General features: G+C 36.4%; 1 protein-coding gene across 3 annotated transcripts in view; it reads right to left on the bottom strand.

Annotated features, from left to right (window-relative positions):
* The window catches only part of MAPK10 (mitogen-activated protein kinase 10), a 195169-nt gene that overhangs the window by 96733 nt on the left and 77481 nt on the right, over positions 1–20955 (bottom strand). For 2 of the 3 annotated variants that reach the window (XM_010845973.1, XM_010845971.1), the window contains exons 3-7: positions 17995–18124; positions 13093–13151; positions 12172–12310; positions 11306–11471; positions 8750–8821 (exon numbers count right to left, since the gene is read on the bottom strand). In XM_010845973.1, coding sequence (XP_010844275.1) covers positions 8750–8821; positions 11306–11471; positions 12172–12310; positions 13093–13151; positions 17995–18124 — 566 coding nt within the window. The remainder of the gene's footprint in view (positions 1–8749; positions 8822–11305; positions 11472–12171; positions 12311–13092; positions 13152–17994; positions 18125–20955) is intronic. The other variant, XM_010845972.1, reaches the window with a different exon arrangement.

Consider the following 20955-nt stretch of genomic DNA (forward strand, 5'->3'; position numbering starts at 1 on the left):
TGGTAAAGATCCTTCCACATTGCCTGGCATATAATAAGTTATCAATAAATGTTTGTTATGTATTATGTATTATATATATATATTAGAATTAAATATACATAGAGAAGGCATATTCATTTAATATTTATATACTATTATACTATATCTTATATTAATGTCTATAATTAAGAAATTTTTCCAATGAGGGAAGCTTACCACTCACTGGGCAATCCTTTTCACTGTTGAAACCACTTTGAAAGGCACTCCACGTATTAAATCACAGTTGACTCCATGGAATTTCTCTCCATTATCTAAATCGGAATTATCTTGTTCTCTAATACAAATAATAATCTTAAAATAGAATCTGTGACCCCTGACCACTCTTGCAAAACTGACAAATTTTCCTCTTTCAGACTAGAATCCCTTGCGTTTTCTTCTCCCTCACCTAATGCTGTTAAACAGCAACAACAGTAACAACAGATGCCCTAAAGAGGTCTTAGTCCCGGGGTTACTTCAGTCTCACTTGGCTCTAGATAGTTCTTGGTTTAATAACTGCTGTGTCTCCCAGTTCTCACTTATGTGGCTCTGTGGGATACAGATATTCTAAAGTAAAAGCAGAACATTTTTGGAAATATATCTTCATGATAGAAGCTACAATTGTAGACTTAATAGATCACAAAGCCTTTGTGTGAAAATAATGTAGAGAGATACAAACTCAAGATCTGAACTACTGATGAAAATACTGAATTCCATTTGCTTTATTTAATGTACCATTTGCTTTATTTAATGTACCTTTGCTGAGTTATAATACCCTGGAAACCTCTCCAAATTCCAGTTTCCATTTAACTTTCCTCGCAATTCACTATTCCTATAGACTCTCCATGCTTATGCCACAGAAATGCTAAGCCTTATGCCTGGCCTGGAAGCTAAATTGGTAAAGAATCTGCCTGCAATGCAGGAGACCACCTGCAAGGCAGCAGACCCAGGTTTAGGGATCAATCCCTGGGTCAGAAAGATCCCCTGGAGGAGGAAACGGCAAACGACTCTAGTATTCTTGTCTGGGAAAACCCCTGGACAGAGGAGCCTGGTGGGTTAGAGTACATGGGGTCGCAAGAGTTGGATGTGACTTAATGACTAAACCACCACCACCATTATAAATTACAAAAAGGGGAGTAGATGCATATGAGTTTATATAGATTTTTATTATTCAAGGCAGGATGAAATGTCAAGAGAACGTCATTGCAACAGCCACAGCGAGGGATTTTATTAATTAGTTATCACAACTAAAACAAGAAAGAGGGAATAAAAGAATTTGGTTCTAGATCTTTTTAAATCCTTTGGGGATGCGGGGTGATAGCTTTCCCTCAACTAATTCATCTATATGCTTATCAAGATGAGACTGGATTATTTTATGAAAATTTCAAGATATTCCAATGAATACTGACTGTGCATAGACCTTAGAAGAAATTGTCAAATTCAATCACAGTTGGAAACTGGATTTTGTTGCTCTCTGAGACAGTCTGATATGGTATGTGAGTCTCCATAAGATTTTTGTACACTAATGCCACCCAGGCAGAATTCTAGTTCCTTCCATGATTCTGATCATAACATTCCTCTCATCATCAGTATTTCCAGAGAAAGCAGATTCATTTGCAATTGTGGCACACAGAAACTGATTTACTTTCCTTAAAAGGAATGCTTAGTAAGTTTTGATGTTACTAAAATATGGTTATCAGTTTTCTAAGGGAGAAAATCTCAAATGTATCATTTGTCAGGCATTAGATTATGCTAAATTATAATTTTTCTACTCAGTCAAGAGATAGAAATAAAATAATAAAGGTCGTGACAGTTTAAATCTAAATTGTTGTTGTTGTTGTTGTTTAGTTATGTCTGATTCTTTTGCAACCCCATGGGCTGTAGCCCGCCAGGCTCCTCTGTCCATGGGATTTCCCAGGCAAGAATACTGGAGTGGGTTTCTATTTCCTTCTTTCTCAAGGGGATCTTCCTGACCCAGGGATCAAACCTGCATCTCCTGCATTTGCAGGCAATTCTTTACCACTGATCTACCAGGGAAGCCTCTAGTGAAGAAAATGGCAACCCGCTCCAGTATTTTTGCTTGGGAAATCCCATAGACAGAGGAGCCTGGTGGGCTACAGTCCATGGGGTTGCAAAGAGTAAGACACGACTTAACAACAAGGTTGTGTCAGTTTAAATCTAAACATAGAAAGCACTTTATTGCTACTTCCACACCCCAGTGGCTTGATCTGTGATTTATGATGGAATATTTTTTGGACTATGAGAGCTTCTATCCAGCAACCTAACACATGTTTCCTGTCTAGGAGATTATGCGGTTCTGGTAACGCAATTATGAGACCACACTGCTTTTCTCTTTAACCTAATTATATCTTCATTTAGCATAGGATTCAGACAATGGGTTTTGATAAATCTTTCAACAAGCACTTCAAAGTACAATAGAAGAAGATTTAATATGGTTTTCTAAAATCAGAACACCATTTCTTTAAAATGTTTGCTTTAAAAGTTCAAAATTTAATTAGATATTTTACAAAAACACATTGTTTTAAACTTTAGTGCAAAGATAGAATTATGAAAAGCTACCGATATGCATAAATAAACTGTGAATGTACCTATTTTGCATCTATGGATCTAACTAAGAAAAATAAAAAACATTCATGGAACACAATGCTAAATATTCTAGTTCCAGGAAACAGAGGATTTTTCTCCTTGGATCTAGCTATTCAACTTGTTTTTCTTTCTTTGTAACTTCTATGGCATCATATTAATTTTTAATGTTTATTTTATAGATGTTATACCATTGATTTTCTTTTTTAATGAAACAGAATAAAATCCATTGAAACTTACTATAAAGAAGAAAATCTTTAGCTTTATGTTAAATTATAAATAAAACTGTAATAATTTTCAAAATACTCTGCCATAAAAAGTCTTGTCATTTTTTATTGCACCAAAATATTTTAAATTGTCATCTTTAAAATCTCTATAATTCTGCAGTGTGTATAAATAAGGAATCTGAAGAAATCCTAATGTTGAAAAAATAATTTTTTTCTTTAAACTTTTCATGTTTTGATGAACACATAGTAAATGCTTGGCTCTGAATGTTTCACATTATCACCAAATTAAATACAAGTTCCCTGAAGATTGGGGTAATTATCCTCATTTCATTTTACACATCAACTTGCAGAAGTGCTTCAGTAAGTGACGAACTACTCATTTTCTTTCCTTTTACTGTCTAATTCACAGATAATTTTGGTTTCTCATCACTTGAGAATTTTTTTTTAAGGCGGTCTTTTGGTTATTTCTATTTTTTAAAATAGTTTATCTAATTCAATTTGAAGGTTATATTTGGGCTAAGGTACCCCCAAACTAATTCCATGCCATAAAAATTGGAGTTCTTTATAATTTAAAGTTATTTACAGGTATCTGTATGTTTGTAAGGGGCTTCCCAGGTGGCACTAGTGGTAAACAATGCACCTACCAATGCAGGAAATATAAGGACACAGGTTCAATCCCTGGGTCAGGATGATCCCCTCAAGGAGGCATGGCAACGCCTTGCCTGGAGAATTATATATATATATATATATAATATCATCACAGCAATTCTGTAAGGCTGGCAAAGGAGGTATTATATAAAATACATTGAAACTCCTAGGAGATAATTTATGACTAAAATGAAGAGGACCAGAGCCAGTTCTTGGAACCCTTACGCTCTGGAGTCTCATCTGACTGCTGAAGGGAGAGAGTCCCATAATAGGTTATCACTATTCGTGGATTTCGTCCTAAGAGCCAATCAGGCTAAGGGCGGTTGGAATGGAATAGCACAGTAATGACTAAGGAATCTGTTGTTTGTAGTTTTAGTCTGTCAATTAGTTCAGTTTATTTTTAAAGATCTTCCAGTACTCCGTCTACAGAACTGTAGAGGAATAAGGAAAAGCAATATGCTTTTAAACCTTTCTGTATCTATTTCTCTCCTCTTTCACTTTCATCAAGAGGCTTTTTAGTTCCTCTTCACTTTCTGCCATAAGGGTGGTATCATCTGCATATATGAGGTTATTGATATTTCTCCCAGCTTGTGCCTCTTCCAGCCCAGCGTTTCTCATGATGTACTCTGTGTATAAGTTAAATAAGCAGGGTGACAAAGGAGCCTTGGCGTGCTCCTTTTCCTATTTGGAACCAGCCTGTTATTCCATGTCCAGTTCTAACTGTTGCTTCCTGACCTGCATACAGGTTTCTCAAGAGGCAGGTCAGGTGGTCTGGTATTCACATCTCTTGAAGAATTGTCCACAGTTTATTGCGATCCACACAGTCAAAGGCTTTGGCATAGTCAATAAAGCAGAAATAGATGTTTTTCTGAAACTCTCTTGCTTTTTTGATGATCCAGCGGATGTTGGCAATTTGATCTCTGGTTCCTCTGCCTTTTCTAAAACCAGCTTGAACATATGGAAGTTCACGTTGTGACCAAACTAGATAGCATATTCAAAAGCAAAGACATTACTTTGCCAACAAAGGTCCGTCTAGTCAAGGCTATGGTTTTTCCAGTGGTCATGTATGGATGTGAGAGTTGGACTGTGAAGAAAGCTGAGCACCAAAGATTTGATGCTTTTGAACTGTGGTGTTGGGGAAAACTCTTGACAGTCCCTTGGACTGCAAGGAGATCCAACCAGTCCATTCTAAAGGAGATAAGTCCTGGGTGTTCTTTGGAAGGACTGATGCTAAAGCTGAAACTCCAATACTTTGGCCACCTCATGCAAAGAGTTGACTCATTGGAAAGGACTCTGATGCTGGGAGGGATTGGGGGCAGGAGGAGAAGGGGACGACAGAGGATGAGATGGCTGGATGGCATCACCAACTCGATGGACATGAGTTTGAGTGAACTCCAGGAGTTGGTGATGGACAGGGAGGCCTGGTGTGCTGCGATTCATGGGGTTGCAGAGAGTTGGACATGACTGAGTGACTGAACTGAACTGAACTGAACTGATATCTATTTCTGGGGGACAGGGGCTCCTGGGAGAAATGGCAGTCATGGTGGAGCTATGTGCATGGTCACCCAAATGCTTCTCTCCAAGGCATCAAGATCCATCACCTCAATTTATTTTTTCCTGTTCCACCACCAAAGCTGGTTCGCTGTGTCCTCCCTTACTTTCTGCCCCCCTCAATATACCCTTCTGACCTTTTATCCCAGTTATGCCTTATCCTGCCCTCTAGTACAGTGGTCCCCAACCTTACTGGCACCAGGGACTGGTTTCATGGGAGACGATTTTTCCATGGACCAGGGATGGGGAGGAGGATGGTTTCAGGATGATTCAAGCACATTACACTTATTATGTACTTTATTTCTATTATTATTACACTAACTCCACCCGAACTCATCAGGCTTTAGATCCTGGAGGTTTGAGACCCCCACTCTGGTATACTCTGGCCTCCTCTAAATTTCCTGTGAGAAGAATTTTCCTCTTAACTCTGATCTTCCATCTGTTCAGATAATCTCAGAATCTTCAGCTTACTCAGATTTTCTTAGAGTAATAAAGGGAAGTATATTAACAAATTCACAGTGAAAAATATTCTCTTAAGCAAATACAAAGAAAAAGAAGTTAAGTCTTATTTTTTCAAATGTTTGTGATTATTGGCCATTTGTTTATGGGTGTGAAGAATGACTATTTTTAAACCCTGACTATAAAGTATGTATTGTTTGAGATAATGTTTTATTACTATAATATTAGGTAGAAGACTCAGGCTATAACAAAATGTATTAGTTGCAAAAGATTATTAGGAAATAAGCAAAGTTATTTCAAAGAGGGAAGGATTAAAAGTATCTATCTGTACTAGATGGATATAATAATCCACAGCCTCCAATTTTTGTTCACCTTACTTTGATTATCCCTAATTTTCATTTCTTCAAGCTTAGAAAGATGTGATATTTAGTTAATCTGAGGATGTTTTCTTTATTTCTTCAAATATATAATATTTTGGTAAATCATTCCCTGTTCCATAATAACCTGTTTTCTTGGAAAGATTATATATATATATATATATTCTTTTCTTTCTAACTGAAATTTCTCATGTCCTCAGAGGGAAAGGCAAGAAACAGTGTTTTAGCAGCTCAACTGTCAGCTTTAATCAGAAATAATATGCCTGAGGTCCAGAAGTTTCAAATGAATATGGTGTGCCTATTTATATCATTCCCCAGATCCAGAGAACTCTAGCAGAACTCAAAATAAAGGAATATCACCTGATCTTGTTTAAAAAGGTGCAACCATTTGAAGTAGAATAGAAATAAAAAGGTAGAAAGAGTATATCTATTTAAAATGGATAACCAACAAGGTCCTTCTGTATAACAGAGGGAACTCTGCTCAATGTTATGGGGCAGCCTGGATGGGAGGGGAGTTTGGTGAAGATTGGCCATATGTATATGTATGGCTGAGTCCCATTTTTTCAGAACAGTCCCACCTGAAGCTATCACAACATTGTTAATCAGCTATACTCCAACACAAAATAAAAAGTTTAATTTAAAAAAAAGATTCAGGTTTAAAGAAAGAACTGATATTACAGTATATACAAACTATACTGATATTATATGAGACTTTGGTAATCAAGAAAATACCATGCCCTGGTTGGGTTGTGGAAGGAGTCAGTGACTAGCTAGTTCTTTAAAAAAAAAAAAAAAACAGACAAACTTCCAAGAAAGTATCATAAAACTGCTGCACTATAAGCTATTATTAAAAGAAACAAGATCTTAATGAAATGTAGTCTTTGATGCCTCTTATATGATCATTGGACTATGTAAAGAAAATAGAAAATAAGTGACTTGGCATATTTATTGTTCTCTAACTTGAAATTCATCATAGACTGAAGAATTATTAGTAATACTATTATTATGTCAACCTATATGCAGGTTTTAATCATAAAACCATAATGAAAATTGAGTGTTTAATAGTGCATGTTTATATAATTAAGAAACTATTTACACAATAAAAACAAATACTTTCTAAATGTTTCTTTGGATATTACAAAGGCTAGCAAACTAATGAATGGAAAAGTAAGTATGTACGTATGTATTTTGCCAACATTTTAATTTAATCATCAAGAAACTACCTTGTGATATCATCTGGGTCATGTCAATAGTCAAGAAACCCACACAATGTTCCTCAAAGTGAAAAGACAATTTTAACACAGTAAAATAGCTAAAACTTCAGTTGTCAATGGTAATTTCCTAAGAGCTCCCAATTTTTCAAGGTGTTTTACTATTTTCACTTAGAATACAGATTTTTTTAAAAGGAACATTAAAAAGTTCTGTTCAGAGAGAAGAATATCTTTGCTTATGATGACAGAGTGCTATAACATCATTTTTCAGCCTCAGAGAAATTCAACGGAAATCACTCTGAATAATTCTAAGTGAATTATTCATTTAGATTGTTTTTTTGTTTTTGTTTTGTCTGTGAAGAATCTTGGAAGTACCCAAGGTATAAATTAGCATATACTAAACTTTGATATTACTTCCAGTAAATGCTGAAATCATTTCATTATGCTAAAATATTGATATGAGTCTTCTCCCCATAAATAAGCTCCATCAGCCCCCAAACTTGTGTCTGATCATCATGGTCTAGTGAAGTTACTTTAGTGTTCTGATCCCTTTATTACTGGTAGTAAGCTCTAATTACAAAATGATAATAATTTCATATAAAGATTAATGAAACAATTTCACCCAAAAACACAGAGTATATATAATCCATTGTTCAATAAGGATTTCTATGGTTTAGTTTAATTTTTAAATATGGTCACGACTAAGACATTAAGTTATAATTTTAATTATAGGAAAATGAACTAATTTCAACATATTTCATGTGGAAATTATTTACCCATGTTTAAGTAAAATTTAACTTAAGCAAGACATACTATCTTTATGTAGCTTCCCCACTGACTTTTACATCTACACTCGGGCTCCTTATCATATTTCATATCACCAGCTCATTTAATAATTCCAAATCAGAGATATCTGTCCAAAAATTTCCTGATGAAATCTAGCTAAAGATTCAGTGGTATAAGGCAAATCAACACAGCTTTTTTTTAATTGACTACCTCCCCCACATTGTACATTCCATTTCTTTAATTCTAAATTTCATTGGAAAAGCAACAATCTATGTCTAAGTCACATCTCCAAGTCAAATAAGGAAAGCCAATTTTGAACCTACCTGACCTCCAGCAAGTTGACTGAAATTATGATTTTTAAATGTGGAAGTTCATGTTTTAAGGAAGATGTGCCTTAAGACTGGATATAGTGTCGAGAGTAATTCAAATCAACAAAGGTGTGGACAGAAGCTTAAGATGTTGGCAAGAAGAGAAATGAGCATGCCAAAATTTGTAGAAGCATAAAATGGATTTAGAAAAAAGATGGGTAATACTTGCAAATAGTGATTTCTTTTGCTAATTCGAAATATATTTTAATCACTTGAGATATGTTGGCCTCTCTTATTTATGAAAAACAGCACTGCTATTCTGAGTTATAGATAAAATAATTTAAGGAAAAAAAAACATCAAAAATGTAATTAAACTATTGAGATAGGTAATCTTCAGTACTGGTCAGATTATAGAAATAATCACTTTTTTTTTTTTTTTTAATCGCAGTTACACCACTTACCCAACTTTTTGCTTCTATCTTTACTCTCCTGGTAAAATCATTATGTGTTTAAAGGGAGAGAGAACAAAACAGGTAAAGCTGCAGCAAAAGGTACAAGGATACAGTCCCTTCCTGGAAACAGGATTTTGTGGCGAACCATTTCTCCCATAATGCATCCCACAGACCATATATCCACTAGAACAGGAGAGAGGGAGGTGAAGAAAAGGGAGGAAAGTAAAGTTAACTAAGATAATTGATCTCTGAAGGAGGAGGAAAAAGAACAGTTTGATTAGAAGGTACAAATTTTTGTCTCCCACCAAAAGTTGGCCAAAAAGGTGAATTAAAACCAGCACTGTAATGTGACATAAATGATGTCTAGTAGAACTCAAGTTTTAAAAATTACTTTGTGATGCCTTAGATTTTCCTTCAGTGCCTTAAGGTGGTAACATGGACAAGCACCAGTTTAACCAAACTTATCTCCATGTCAGGTGACACAGCTCAAAGCCACCAAAGGGTTTTCAACGTCATTCTCTGGAGGGAGAGAAATTAATCTCAATCAACTCTTAGGGGTGGCTATTTCCATTTTCTATTCTACCCAATTACATGGAATAAGCCAACTAGAGATCATCTTTTTTTGGTCCAAATCCAAGAAACTAGGAAACGGCTGAAACTATGGTTTGAAGGCAGAAGTATTAGTGACTTCTTTTACTAATTCAAAATATATTTTAATCACTTGAGAAATGTTGGCCTCTCTTATTTATGAAAAACAACACTGCTATTTTGAATTATAGATAATAAAATAATTTAAGAAGAATAAAAAAACACTGAAAATTTAATTAAGTCCTGATATTCAGGACTTAGTTTTTCCTTCAGAAGTTATTCTTATAAATATCAGTTTGAGTTCCTTTTTGATATATCTCAAGAAAAAAGATGTATAATTAATTTGCACAGGTATAAAGGAGTCATGAAGGAAACAGAGTATTAATGGTGTTAAAAAGTTGTTAAGCACGTATGTCGGTTTCTCAGTTGCCATGCTTGTTAACGAAACATACTTCACCTTCTCCTACTAATCTTTACCCTCTTCCAACTCGCTTTTTAGTAAGGATGAAGGGAATTGGGCAAAAACATTAGGCTAAAACGCTCCTTGAGGAAGGAAGGCAGGGTTCGGTGCACAGGAGAGCTGGCATGCCTGATGTGGGAGCAAGCAGGTTTTGTGCGTGATAACCCTCATCCCACACGTGGGTGAGAGCAGCACAAGGGTGGTAGGTATGCTTTCTCCACGGGTCCAGAGAAGCCAAAAATCTGAGGCAGAAACTTGCAATCCTGTCTAGTAAGGGAAGGACAAGGGATGCAGTCACATGCCATCTGTGTTCAGCAAAGATCTGAAAATCATTAATAGCAAATTCAGACTCCCCTACAGATTTTTGTAGATTCTTGAATTTTTTTAATTGGTTCCCACTTTGATTTTTTTTTTTAAATATGAAGAATGTATACAACCATCTGCTTTTCCAAATAAGTTAGACGTAGTATTGCCTTGGAACAGGATTAGATTTTTTTCCTCCTCCAAGTCAAAAGGAAACAGAACTCTGCCACTGTTCACCACAGTTAAGCCTGACCTTCCTGAGAACTTTTTCGCTTCCTCTGAACAAATGCACAAAAGAACTGGCTCTCCTCTAATCTGGAAGGAGCACAAGAAATTTTTCAAAATTTTGGTGGCCAGGAAATTTTCATAAAAGTACTCTGTAGCACCTACACATAAAAATACAATGATAATTATTTCTATAGAACTTACACCTTTCCAATAACTTAATAAAGTCTCAAAACAAGTATGAAAGGTATATTAAGTATACATATACAATTCTACTTTAAAACAGTTTTAATTCCTGAATATATTGGATTTTTTTTAATACACCTCATTACTTGTTAGGGCTAATCCTTCAAAATAATATACTGCAGTGCTTTCTAATAAGAATTTTTATAAATCCTCATTTTAATAAAATCAAATTGTAATGTATTTTGAAGATTCTTTCTACCTTTTCTTTGCAAGTGTTTATGAATACTACATTTTCTTTATGAAAGCAGCAGTGTAAAATTTAATATTATTCTCTCTGTATGGTTTTGGAATTTATAAAAGCTTACCAGGTAATTACTACCTTAACTATTACTTACAGAACAGTACGTATCCAACTTGAACAATTTGGATTATTCTAAAATGACTATGCATTAAGCATGTGTGAAGATTCTTGCTCCAAGGATTTGTGGTATCTTTTTGTTTGTCTTTTCCTAGGACTAGAGACACCAGTTTAAGACATGACATAAAGCCAAATGGTAAAATGCAATAGATGGATTTCTTCCTGTTTATATTCACTGTGAGTTGAGCTGCCTTCTAAATATCAGTGTTTCTGAATATCTACAGCATGTGTGCTCATCAGTATCCATACGACTGTTTAATCAGACTCTATTTATAATTCTTTTGAGTTATAACATTTCAATGTTCTTCTAGTTATTCTAGAAGCATCCTTCATGTTGATTCTTCTTAGTAGTAATTTTTGAAAACCTCTGACTATGAAGGCTGGTAGCCCTATTTTAAAAAATCCATATACATGAGAGGGAACACTGCTCTTGACATACTTAGTTTCTTTACAGTTTCTGTGGCTGCTACTCAAGAGGCATCCTTACCGTTCTCCTTGTAGCCCATTCCCAGAATGACCTCGGGGGCCCGGTAATAACGTGTTACCACATAGGGAGTCATCATGAAGCTTGTGCCTGCTGTTCTGGCCAGCCCAAAGTCTAGGATTTTCAATGTACAATCAGACTTGACTACAATGTTACTTGGTTTTAAGTCCTGACAATAAGAACAAGAGAAGAAATTAAAAACGAACATCAAATGGCACATGTGACGTCCATCTACTCAATCAACACGGCAGTCTTGCAATAGCACTGATGGGCCTTCCCACTGGCTGTAGAGCCCTAGGTAAAGCCAAAGAGTACTGCCCCAAGGAAGCTTAAAATTAGGTTTGGGATTTTTTGTTTTAATATCCTCAGAAAGTTTTTTAAACCCAGAAGATAACTGCATCATTTTTACAATTTTTGGCTCATGTTGGGAAGAGGTTTTAGGGAAAAAAAAAAAAAATCATTGATTGTCATCTGTTAGGTTTCTCTTTACAGCAACATAAGCCTTTGAGTTTATATTTCATTTCTAGGCCTGACAGAAGAGCAGATCAGGGCGGCTGTCTTTATGAAACCAGAAACAAACAGTGGGAATGAGTTGTCTTGTTTCAGCTGCACCTATGACCTCTGCCAATCAGAGTTTCTGAGAAGGCTCATAAGCTGACTTTCAGTGAGCTGAAACAAAACATTAAACAAAATGAGCTAGCGTGCTGAAGTCTCCTCCGACACGTTAGTGAGCTATATGCTTATTCTACAGTAAAATAAATGAGGAAGTACATTATATTTACCCAAGCTCCCCTACCTGAAGAACGTAATCTACAGCTGCCCTTTGTCTTCTCCACAAGCAACTTTATAATTCTGGACTGTGTTCTTACCCTGTGAATAATCCCAGCAGAGTGAAGGTGCTTGATGCCACACAACATTTGGTAGAGCAGGTAAGACATTCGCTCGTGGTCTAACTCCATCTGAATCACCTGACACAAGTTAGCATCCATCAGCTCCATGACTAAGTAACTGCAGGGTAAATCCGCAGTGTTAGTTTCAAATCACAAGGCCCACGGAGTCCTTCAAACAAGTCAGAATCCTCTCCTAAGTCTCTAACTCTTCCACATTTCCCAGCTCCACCTCTGACTGAACTAAGAATATGAAAAACTTGCAAGTACTGCATGCGTGACAGCCGTGGTAACCCTACCACAAAGGTGCTAACAGACGTAGCATTTACGGCTGTGTGGTTTCTGTTTGTGTAGTTTCTCCCTTTGTTTTGTTCTCAACTTTACCCTGAATTCCCTGAACTCTTTCCTGAGTATTAATATTACAAATAAGAAAAAAAATTCAGAATAGAATTTTCCATTAAATGCAGTGTATCTGTGTTAAAAAAGACAACATGCTATGATTCACTTAGAGTCACTATATTCCTGGTAATTTTTTTGCACAAAATCCAAGACACCACAAAAATAGATTAAGGATGATTTTTTTTTATCATGTCCACTATTAATATTTCTCAAAGTGAACTGACTCATTCTAGAAAGCTCACAAAATACATTAAAAATAAATAAAGAATAAATAGCAAACCTTCCTGGATTCTGATTGAACCAAGAACACAGGACAAAAAAACACAAAGAACCAGAAAATAGCGGAACTGTCTTTCCAGGAAGAAACACCATAAAATGAGACTTTCGGGATCCCTTTCATTTGCTGCCAGTTCTTAAGGGATTTCACTCATTTGACTCCTGTCAACGTCACTTGTGTTATTTGGATGTTATACTCCCGCTTCCTTCATGAGTTGTGTTACTTACACATCTTGGAACTCCTCCAGTGTTTTCTGGGGTGTGAAGACATTTAATAAACTAATAATCTGAGAAGAGACAGTGGGATGGGAGGAGAGAAAGAAAAAGGGAGAAAAATAATTATTTGAAAAGCATATTTAAACAAGTACTTATTCCGCTCAATGTCACATATTAGTACTATGATGGAAATAGAAAAGTTGGAAGATTTTTCTAGAACTGTCTCATAGAAAACTGTACTCAAAGGATATATGATCCGTCTTCGGTTAAAATGCAATTAAAAAGCTCAAATTCTTAAGCAGAAGAGTCAGAGAAGATACATAATTGTGGTATTGCTCTAGAGTGTGGTGGTTCTCCTTGGTAAATACAAGGTGATAATATAATTAAACAAAAAAGGAGAAAAAACCACGTAAGGAAAGTTAAGCATCAGTGAAATACCCAGCAGGACTGCCAAGGCTATGTGAGGGGTTGTGCATGCTAAATTGCTTCAGTCGTGTCCAACTCCCTGTGACCCCATGGCCTGTAGCCTGCCAGGCTCCTCTGTCCATGGGATTCTTCAGGCACGAATACTGGAGTGGGTTGCCATCCTACTCCAGGGGATCTTCCCAACCCAGGGATTGAAGCAGCATCTCTTATGGGTTCTTCACCACTAGTGCTACCTGGGAAGCCCATGTCTTCCTCCAAATGAAAAGTTTGCTTTCTATGTCAAGGAGATGTTCTAAGTCAAGATTTTTTTGTGTGTTGTTACTTCAGTTTCTTTTGCTCCTACTTCATTCACACTCCGATACTATTTAAACTAAAACTCCAATGGTATGTGTGGGGAAAGGTATGTCTTACATGATATCAATGATGAATTTAAAGGCAAATGTATTTTTAAAGTTATTAAAATTCTGCTTTTTGAATTTTTTCTCCTACTTTAGTTATTTAATATATTAGATAGTAAACAGAATAAGTAAACTTTAAAAGGAAAAAACCTTTGTCTTACGCAACTCAATTGCATACATAAGTTGCTCAAAATTTTCTTTCAGCTAAATATCCTGTATTAATGTGTCAGTGGGAAATAAAACCATAGAAAGCAATACTCTACTCATAAAATGGATGCAACCATTTCACAAAAACAAGTGGAAGATTTATACATCTTTAAAACATGAACTAATGAATTTCAATAAAGTTCAATAAGTGGTACACAAACAAGAAGTAATAAACAAAATGATTTTCAACATCTGAGGAATGCAGTCAATTTAGGGAATGATTTAGGTCTTCAGTAGTTTTCATTTGTTGATAAATTACTGAAAAAAATCACAATACTATCCAATGCATATATATATAGCCTGGTGGTCCACAGTCCATGGGGTCGCAGAGTTGGACATGACTGAAGCGAGTTAGCACACATGCACAGGTATATATACATGGCAATGGTTGTATCAAAAAACAAGACTATCTATTCTGAAGCAGCCTTGCAGTATGGAATATGCATATAGAAACAATATAGTTTCACAATATTTTCAAACTTGTGATTAAAGTGCTTTGTTATTCTGTATACTTGGTTATGGTTTGTGTTGAAAAATGTCTCCAGATCTCTTTGGAACATATATTGTGAGCCTGCTTTTATATTACTTCATCAATCTTAGAAAGTAATTTATTTTGCGTGTGTGCCAAGTTGATTCAGTCATGTCAGATTCTTTGTGACCCTACAAATTATAGCTCACCAGGCTCCTCTGTCCATGGGATTCTCCAGGCAAGAATCCTGGAGTGGGTTGCCATGCCCTTCTCCAGGGGATTTTCCTGATCGAACAATTTATTTTAATATTTGTTCAAATGAAAACATCAGCAACTATGTATAGGACACACACACACAAAATTCATACAAACAACTCTTAAAGATGAAAAAGTGCTAATCGATATTATCTGGTGAATAGATAATCTAGATAATCTAAATTTATCTAGAAAATAGCATTACCATTTTAAATAAATCAAGGTTTATTACTTTAAAGGTAAATTCCCAACTATATATTATTGTATTCCTTTTTACCGTGCCCTTGTAACACCTTCATTGTGTTTGATTTTCCTTTGAGAATTTCTCCTCTGTTCTTCCTTTTATCCCTTGTAAATCCTAATTCTTATTAATAACCAATTAAAAATCTTGTCTTTAGAAACAGATCATCACAGGTATTTCCATTTTAGTTCGACCGTGTTCAGGCAGGAATCTGATTTGGTTCCTTTTTATTCTAGCATCTTAAGCTGCACAAATATGAATCAATGACCCCACTATCATACCAGCAATCACTTCCTAGAAGGATGTTCATTTTCTAAACAGATTGTCTTCTTTATTATTAAAATTTTAATTGGCATAATTTCAATATTTTACATTACTTCCCACAGCATTAACAGAGTTCTGCATTCTGACTGAATTTAGTTAGTATTATAAGCACTAATGCAGAATTTACATTTAGCTGTAAGTGAACTTCCTCTCTATTAACAAGTTCTAGAAATTTATTTCCACAGACTTATATACATACATGTATACAAATCTATGTACATACACAGATTAATGGGGTAGCATATCAGATGCCATTTAAAATCATTATTTCAATTTGGAAATCCTTTTCAGGTATCATAAACACGAACCCCCATAGTCCAGTTAAGATTGGAGAATATGAGTCCCTCATATTGACAAAGTAAGCAGGACTTTCTCCACAATGTCTTTATTGCATTATAGGGGCTTGGAGGAAGGGTTGAAAGTGAAAGTGAAGTTGCTCAGTCGTGTCCCACTCTTTGCGACCCTGTGGACTGTAGCCTACCAGGCTCCGCCGTCCATGGGATAATCCAGGCAAGAATACTGGAGTGGGTTGCCATTTCCTTCTCCAGGGGATCTTCCCAATCCAGGGATTGAACCCAGGTCTCCCGCATTGCAGGCAGACGCTTTAACCTCTGAGCTACCAGGGAAGAAGGGTTAGGGAAATATAAATATACGAAAACAAAAACTACCAAAACTCGCCATGTAGTTGCTTCACCATTTGTGTCCATCCATCTCCCACTGCCTGTGGTATTTCTCATCCTCTTTGCTATCATAAAAATAGATTGCATTGATCATGTGGTTAATCTTGCTCCTGCCTTTACTTATCATACTCAAAGAACAAATTACATTAGTAGAATGATTTTTCTTAGGAATCATCTTTTCTGTCATTTCTATATTCCTTCCTAGAAGTATCATGTTCCTTGCCTGGCCAAACTAGAGATGGGCTTACACTTCATAAAATTTCTCTTTCTTAGAGACCTTTCCTGCTCAACCCATTTATAAAAGAGTTACCCTATCCACTCTGTACTGACCAGTAGTTTTTTTTTTTTTTTTTTTTTTGACCAGTATTTTTTATCTTCCTTCTTTGCTTTGTTTTACTTGATAGACATTCTATACATAGATATGCCTATTTTGCAGACTGCCTTTCTCTCCTCAGTCGAACATGAGCATCACTTGGGCAGTGACTGGTCTCTCTTATCTTCACTGCTGTATTCTTAGCATCTAGAGCACAATCTGTACCTGGCACTGTTATTCAGTTAACAAGTATTTGTCAAGTGACTGAATTAAAAACTCACTAGAGTAGAGTAATAGAGGAAAAAAGGAACAGTATCATTGGGCCTAAATCCATATAGTTTTATTTCAAATATCTTTCAGCTATATACACTCATATATTTGCTTCTACTTAGCACCTTATGACAAATTCACCTATTTATAAAGTGTACTCATAATTTCATATATTCTGTGATTTGATTCATACTCAAGAAAAATTTTGTAAGCAGTTAATATTACAGTTTTATAGTAATAATCTATTTTATTACATGTTTATATGTAACAAAATATACACTATATTTATTACCATTTATTTATTAATATTATCTTTATTAAAAGAAGAATTATCTCCCATTTATCCTTACTAAGAAGAACGGGAGCACAGAAAGAATTCTAGAGGCCTTTACTGGTGGTTGAAGATTATACTCTGAAGTGAAGAAAGCTCTGTTGTAATGGTGCTCCCTACTGAGTTTAAATGCAAAATGCTTTTATTTTTTGTGGCTGCCCTGCAAGACGTGGGATCTTAGTTCTCCACTGCAGTCTTAAGCACAGAGTCTTAACCACTTGACCTCCAAAGAAGTCCCTGAGCAATGTTCTTGAACAAACCTGTTCTGAATGCTCTGCAGATATGTCTCTGCACCTTGCCCCATCCTACCAAAAGCAAGATGCCAAAGCACAGTATATACACTGAACGGTTGGAGACCACTGCCAGACTATAGCTAAAAGTAAAAGGAGACAAAAATCTTCACCTGTTAATAATTACATTTAAATTATTATAAAGAAATATAACATATTGTTCTTTAAGATATTTTTGGTTTTTGGTTTTTTTGGAGGGTTTTTTTTTTTTCTGGAAATGTGTTAAGTTTTCTGGTTAATCTAGAGTAAGAAAACCAAATATGGTTAATTTTTTAAATTAATTATTTTAATTGGAGGCTAATTACTTTACAATACTGTGGGTTTTGCCATACACTGACATGAATCAGCCACTGGTGTACATGTGTCCCCTATTCCGAAGCCCCTCCCACCACCCTCCCCATCCCATCCCTCTGTGTTTTCCCCGCGCACTGGCTTTGAGTGCCCTGTTTCACGCATCCAACGGTTAATTTCTTAACAGGGAAATATCTATCCAATTCAGTCCCTCCATGCCATATGGTTTTCAGATGATTTTTAAGCAGAAAGCTACCATGAGGACAATGAAAGCAAATGTAGCATATGGGCAGGATAAACAATCTTAAGAGGCAAAAATTGCCAAGTAAAGAAAGCTTTTCCCACTCAAGTTGGCATACTGATCTTCTTTTCCCAATCTCACCACCTCCCACCACCAGCAGTTTAAAATACCAACTCACGTTTTTATGATTCACACACTTCATGAGGACCAGCTCCCGGTAGGCTCTCTTGGCATGCGTTTGGTTCTGAAAGGGTCTGCTGAGCTTCTTAATGGCCACATTTCTGTCAAGAACAGCATCATACGCAGCGCTGCAGAGACCCAAGAGCAATCCGGAATTAAGAACAAAGGAGCCCTTACAGTTCCTACCTACTGAGCTAAGGGTATGGATAAGGAAAATATCAGTTTGGAACCCTACTCAAATACCTGCTTCTCAAGGCACATGTCAATCAACTGTAAATAAAGACATAAGAGTGACTAGTATAGAAACCTTCTACTTGCTAGGAAAATAAAAAGGGTTTCTTGCCAAGAAAACAGCATGTAATTGCATCAATGAGTGGAGGATAAAAGAAGAAAGAAAAGTCCTCAACTTTCTCACTAGCCACGTGACTGTGGCAAGTCATTTAATCTCCAGTGGCTTGAATTTCTCATCTATTAATATGTGATATTTAGCTATAAAACTTTATTGTTCTTTGATTATTTTAAGTAGACATTCATTCTTTCCCCATTCACAGGAACCAGTTTTTAAGGCATGATGCTAATTGCCTTGAATGCACAGGTGGGCTGATGTTCCAAGTGCACTCATTAATGATAACAGAGCTTGAAATACAGAATGTAATCAGAGAGAATTTCAGAAGCATAAATAACTTCATTTAAATACAAAGACAGAAATGAATGCTACTAACATTGAAGCTTTCAAACCATTTGAGAATAATTTACCATGCTTTATGTTTCTGCCATACTCAAAGTATATGGGTCTAGGGGTCAATGAGGAAGTGAGTCTCTTCTTGCTATTACATCTAATTAGACCACTTACAAAGTTTTTCCATCCCGGCAAATTTGGATTGTACTAGATTTTCTCTTATTTGCCAGAAGGAAGGCAGTAACCAGTATCCTACTGATCTATTGTATTGGAAGTGACATTAACCATGTAGAGCTCCAGTCTCTACACTAAAAGATAAAGAAAATAATTCCTGTGTTGCAGGATGACAGACTTACAAGATAATTTTGGACACAGCCTTAGAGTTCATCTGGTCCATGCCTGCATTTATACTTATTCCTCTCCAAAATATCTTCATCAAATTTTGACCAGTCTCTGCTTGAGCAGCTTCAAAAACCTGGGCTCCTTGACAAAAAGGCAGCCCATTCTGTCGTTGGACAACTTCAAGGGTTAGAAATGTCATCATTCTAATGAACAGAATTGTCTCCGTGATTTCTATTAACTACGTTCAGCCTTGCCTTCCAAGGCAACTCAAAATAAAGTCCTCCCTTTTTATCATGCTGTGCTGTGTTGTGCTTAGTGGCTCAGCTGTTCCCGACTCTTTGAGACCCTATGGACTATAGCTCACCAGGCTCCTCTGTCCATGGAATTCTCCAGGCAAGAATACTGGAGTGGGTTGCTGTGCCCTCCTCCAGGACTTTTCATCATGACAGACCTATAATGACTGAAATCTACTAAAGACCCTACTCAATCTCTGGCCTAATCTATAAGCACTCAGTAAGCACTCAATAACTCTTAGCTTTCCTTCCTGCCCCCACCCCCTCCCACCTGCCAAGTATTTTCTTTCTTGAGCTAAATATCACCAATGTCCTACTCCATTTGTCAGAGTGTGATTTCAAGTCCTACTGCCATCTGGTCAGTTTCCGCTGAATATATTCCAGTCTGTCGATCTCTGAAAGTGACGTTGTTCCTCTAAGCATGTCATATCAGTGAAGAGTAGAGAAAGGCTAACTCCTTCATACATTCATTCTGTTGACAGTTAATACAGCTGAGTCTGTCCTAGCTCCTTTGATAAATGCCTCACACACTATTGATTCACAGTGAACCTATGCTAATTAGAAACACTTTTTTTTTTTAAATCTTATGCTGCTATTTGACTCTGTCTTTAGCACTGGTACTTCTATTCTTGTGTTTGTTCTTGTTAACCTACCAATGGCAGCACAAGGAAAGGAAAGAGTCAAATGGGTCTTCATCTTATATGTAGTGTATAAGGGTAACAATGAGTCTGGAAATAGAGGAAGTGAAATTGCTTCCTGCAGATAAGAAATTGTATCAGCAGGAAACTGATCAGAACAGTCACCTTAAAGAGAAAGACTAAATTTAAAGTCAAAATAACTAAGGTCAAGTAATTAAAATATCTAAAGAAAGAATAGCAATTAGTTATGTCAGCCTAGGAAGGAGTTCAGTTCAGTTCAGTCCAGTCCCTCAGCCGTGTCCAACTCTTTGTGACCCCATGAATCATAGCATGTCAGGCCTCCCTGTCCATCACCAACTTCTGGAGTTTATTCAAACTCATGTCCATTGAGTCAGTGATGCCATCCAGTCATCTCATCCTCTGTTGTCCCCTTCTCCTTCTGCCTGCAATCCCTCCCAGGATCAGGGTCTTTTCCAATGAGTCAACTCTTTGCATGAGGTGGCCAAAGTACTGGAGTTTCAGCTTCAACATCAGTCCTTCCAATGAACACCCAGGACTGGTCTTCTTTAGGATGGACTGGTTGGACCTCCTTGCAGTCCAAGGGACTCTCAAGAGTCTTCTCCAACACCACACTTCAAAAGCATCAATTCTCCATTGCTCAGCTTTCTTCACAGTCCAACTCTCACATCCATACATGACCACAGGAAAAACCATAGCCTTGACTAGACGGACCTCTGTTGGCAAAGTAATGTCTCTGCTTTTGAATATGCTATCTAGGTTGGTCATAATTTTCCTTCCAAGGAGTAAGCGTCTTTTAATTTTATGGCTGCAATCACCATCTGCAATGATTTTGGAGCCCAGAAAAATAAAGTCTGACACTGTTTCCACTGTTTCCTCATATATTTCCCATGAAGTGATGGGACCAGATGCCATGATCTTCGTTTTCTGAATGTTGAGCTTTAAGCCAACTTTTTCACTCTCCTCTTTCACTTTCATCAAGTGGCTTT

The sequence above is a fragment of the Bison bison genome, unplaced genomic scaffold, assembly GCF_000754665.1.
Source record: "Bison bison bison isolate TAMUID 2011002044 unplaced genomic scaffold, Bison_UMD1.0 scf7180017864228, whole genome shotgun sequence".
NCBI classification, from domain to species: Eukaryota; Metazoa; Chordata; class Mammalia; order Artiodactyla; family Bovidae; genus Bison; species Bison bison.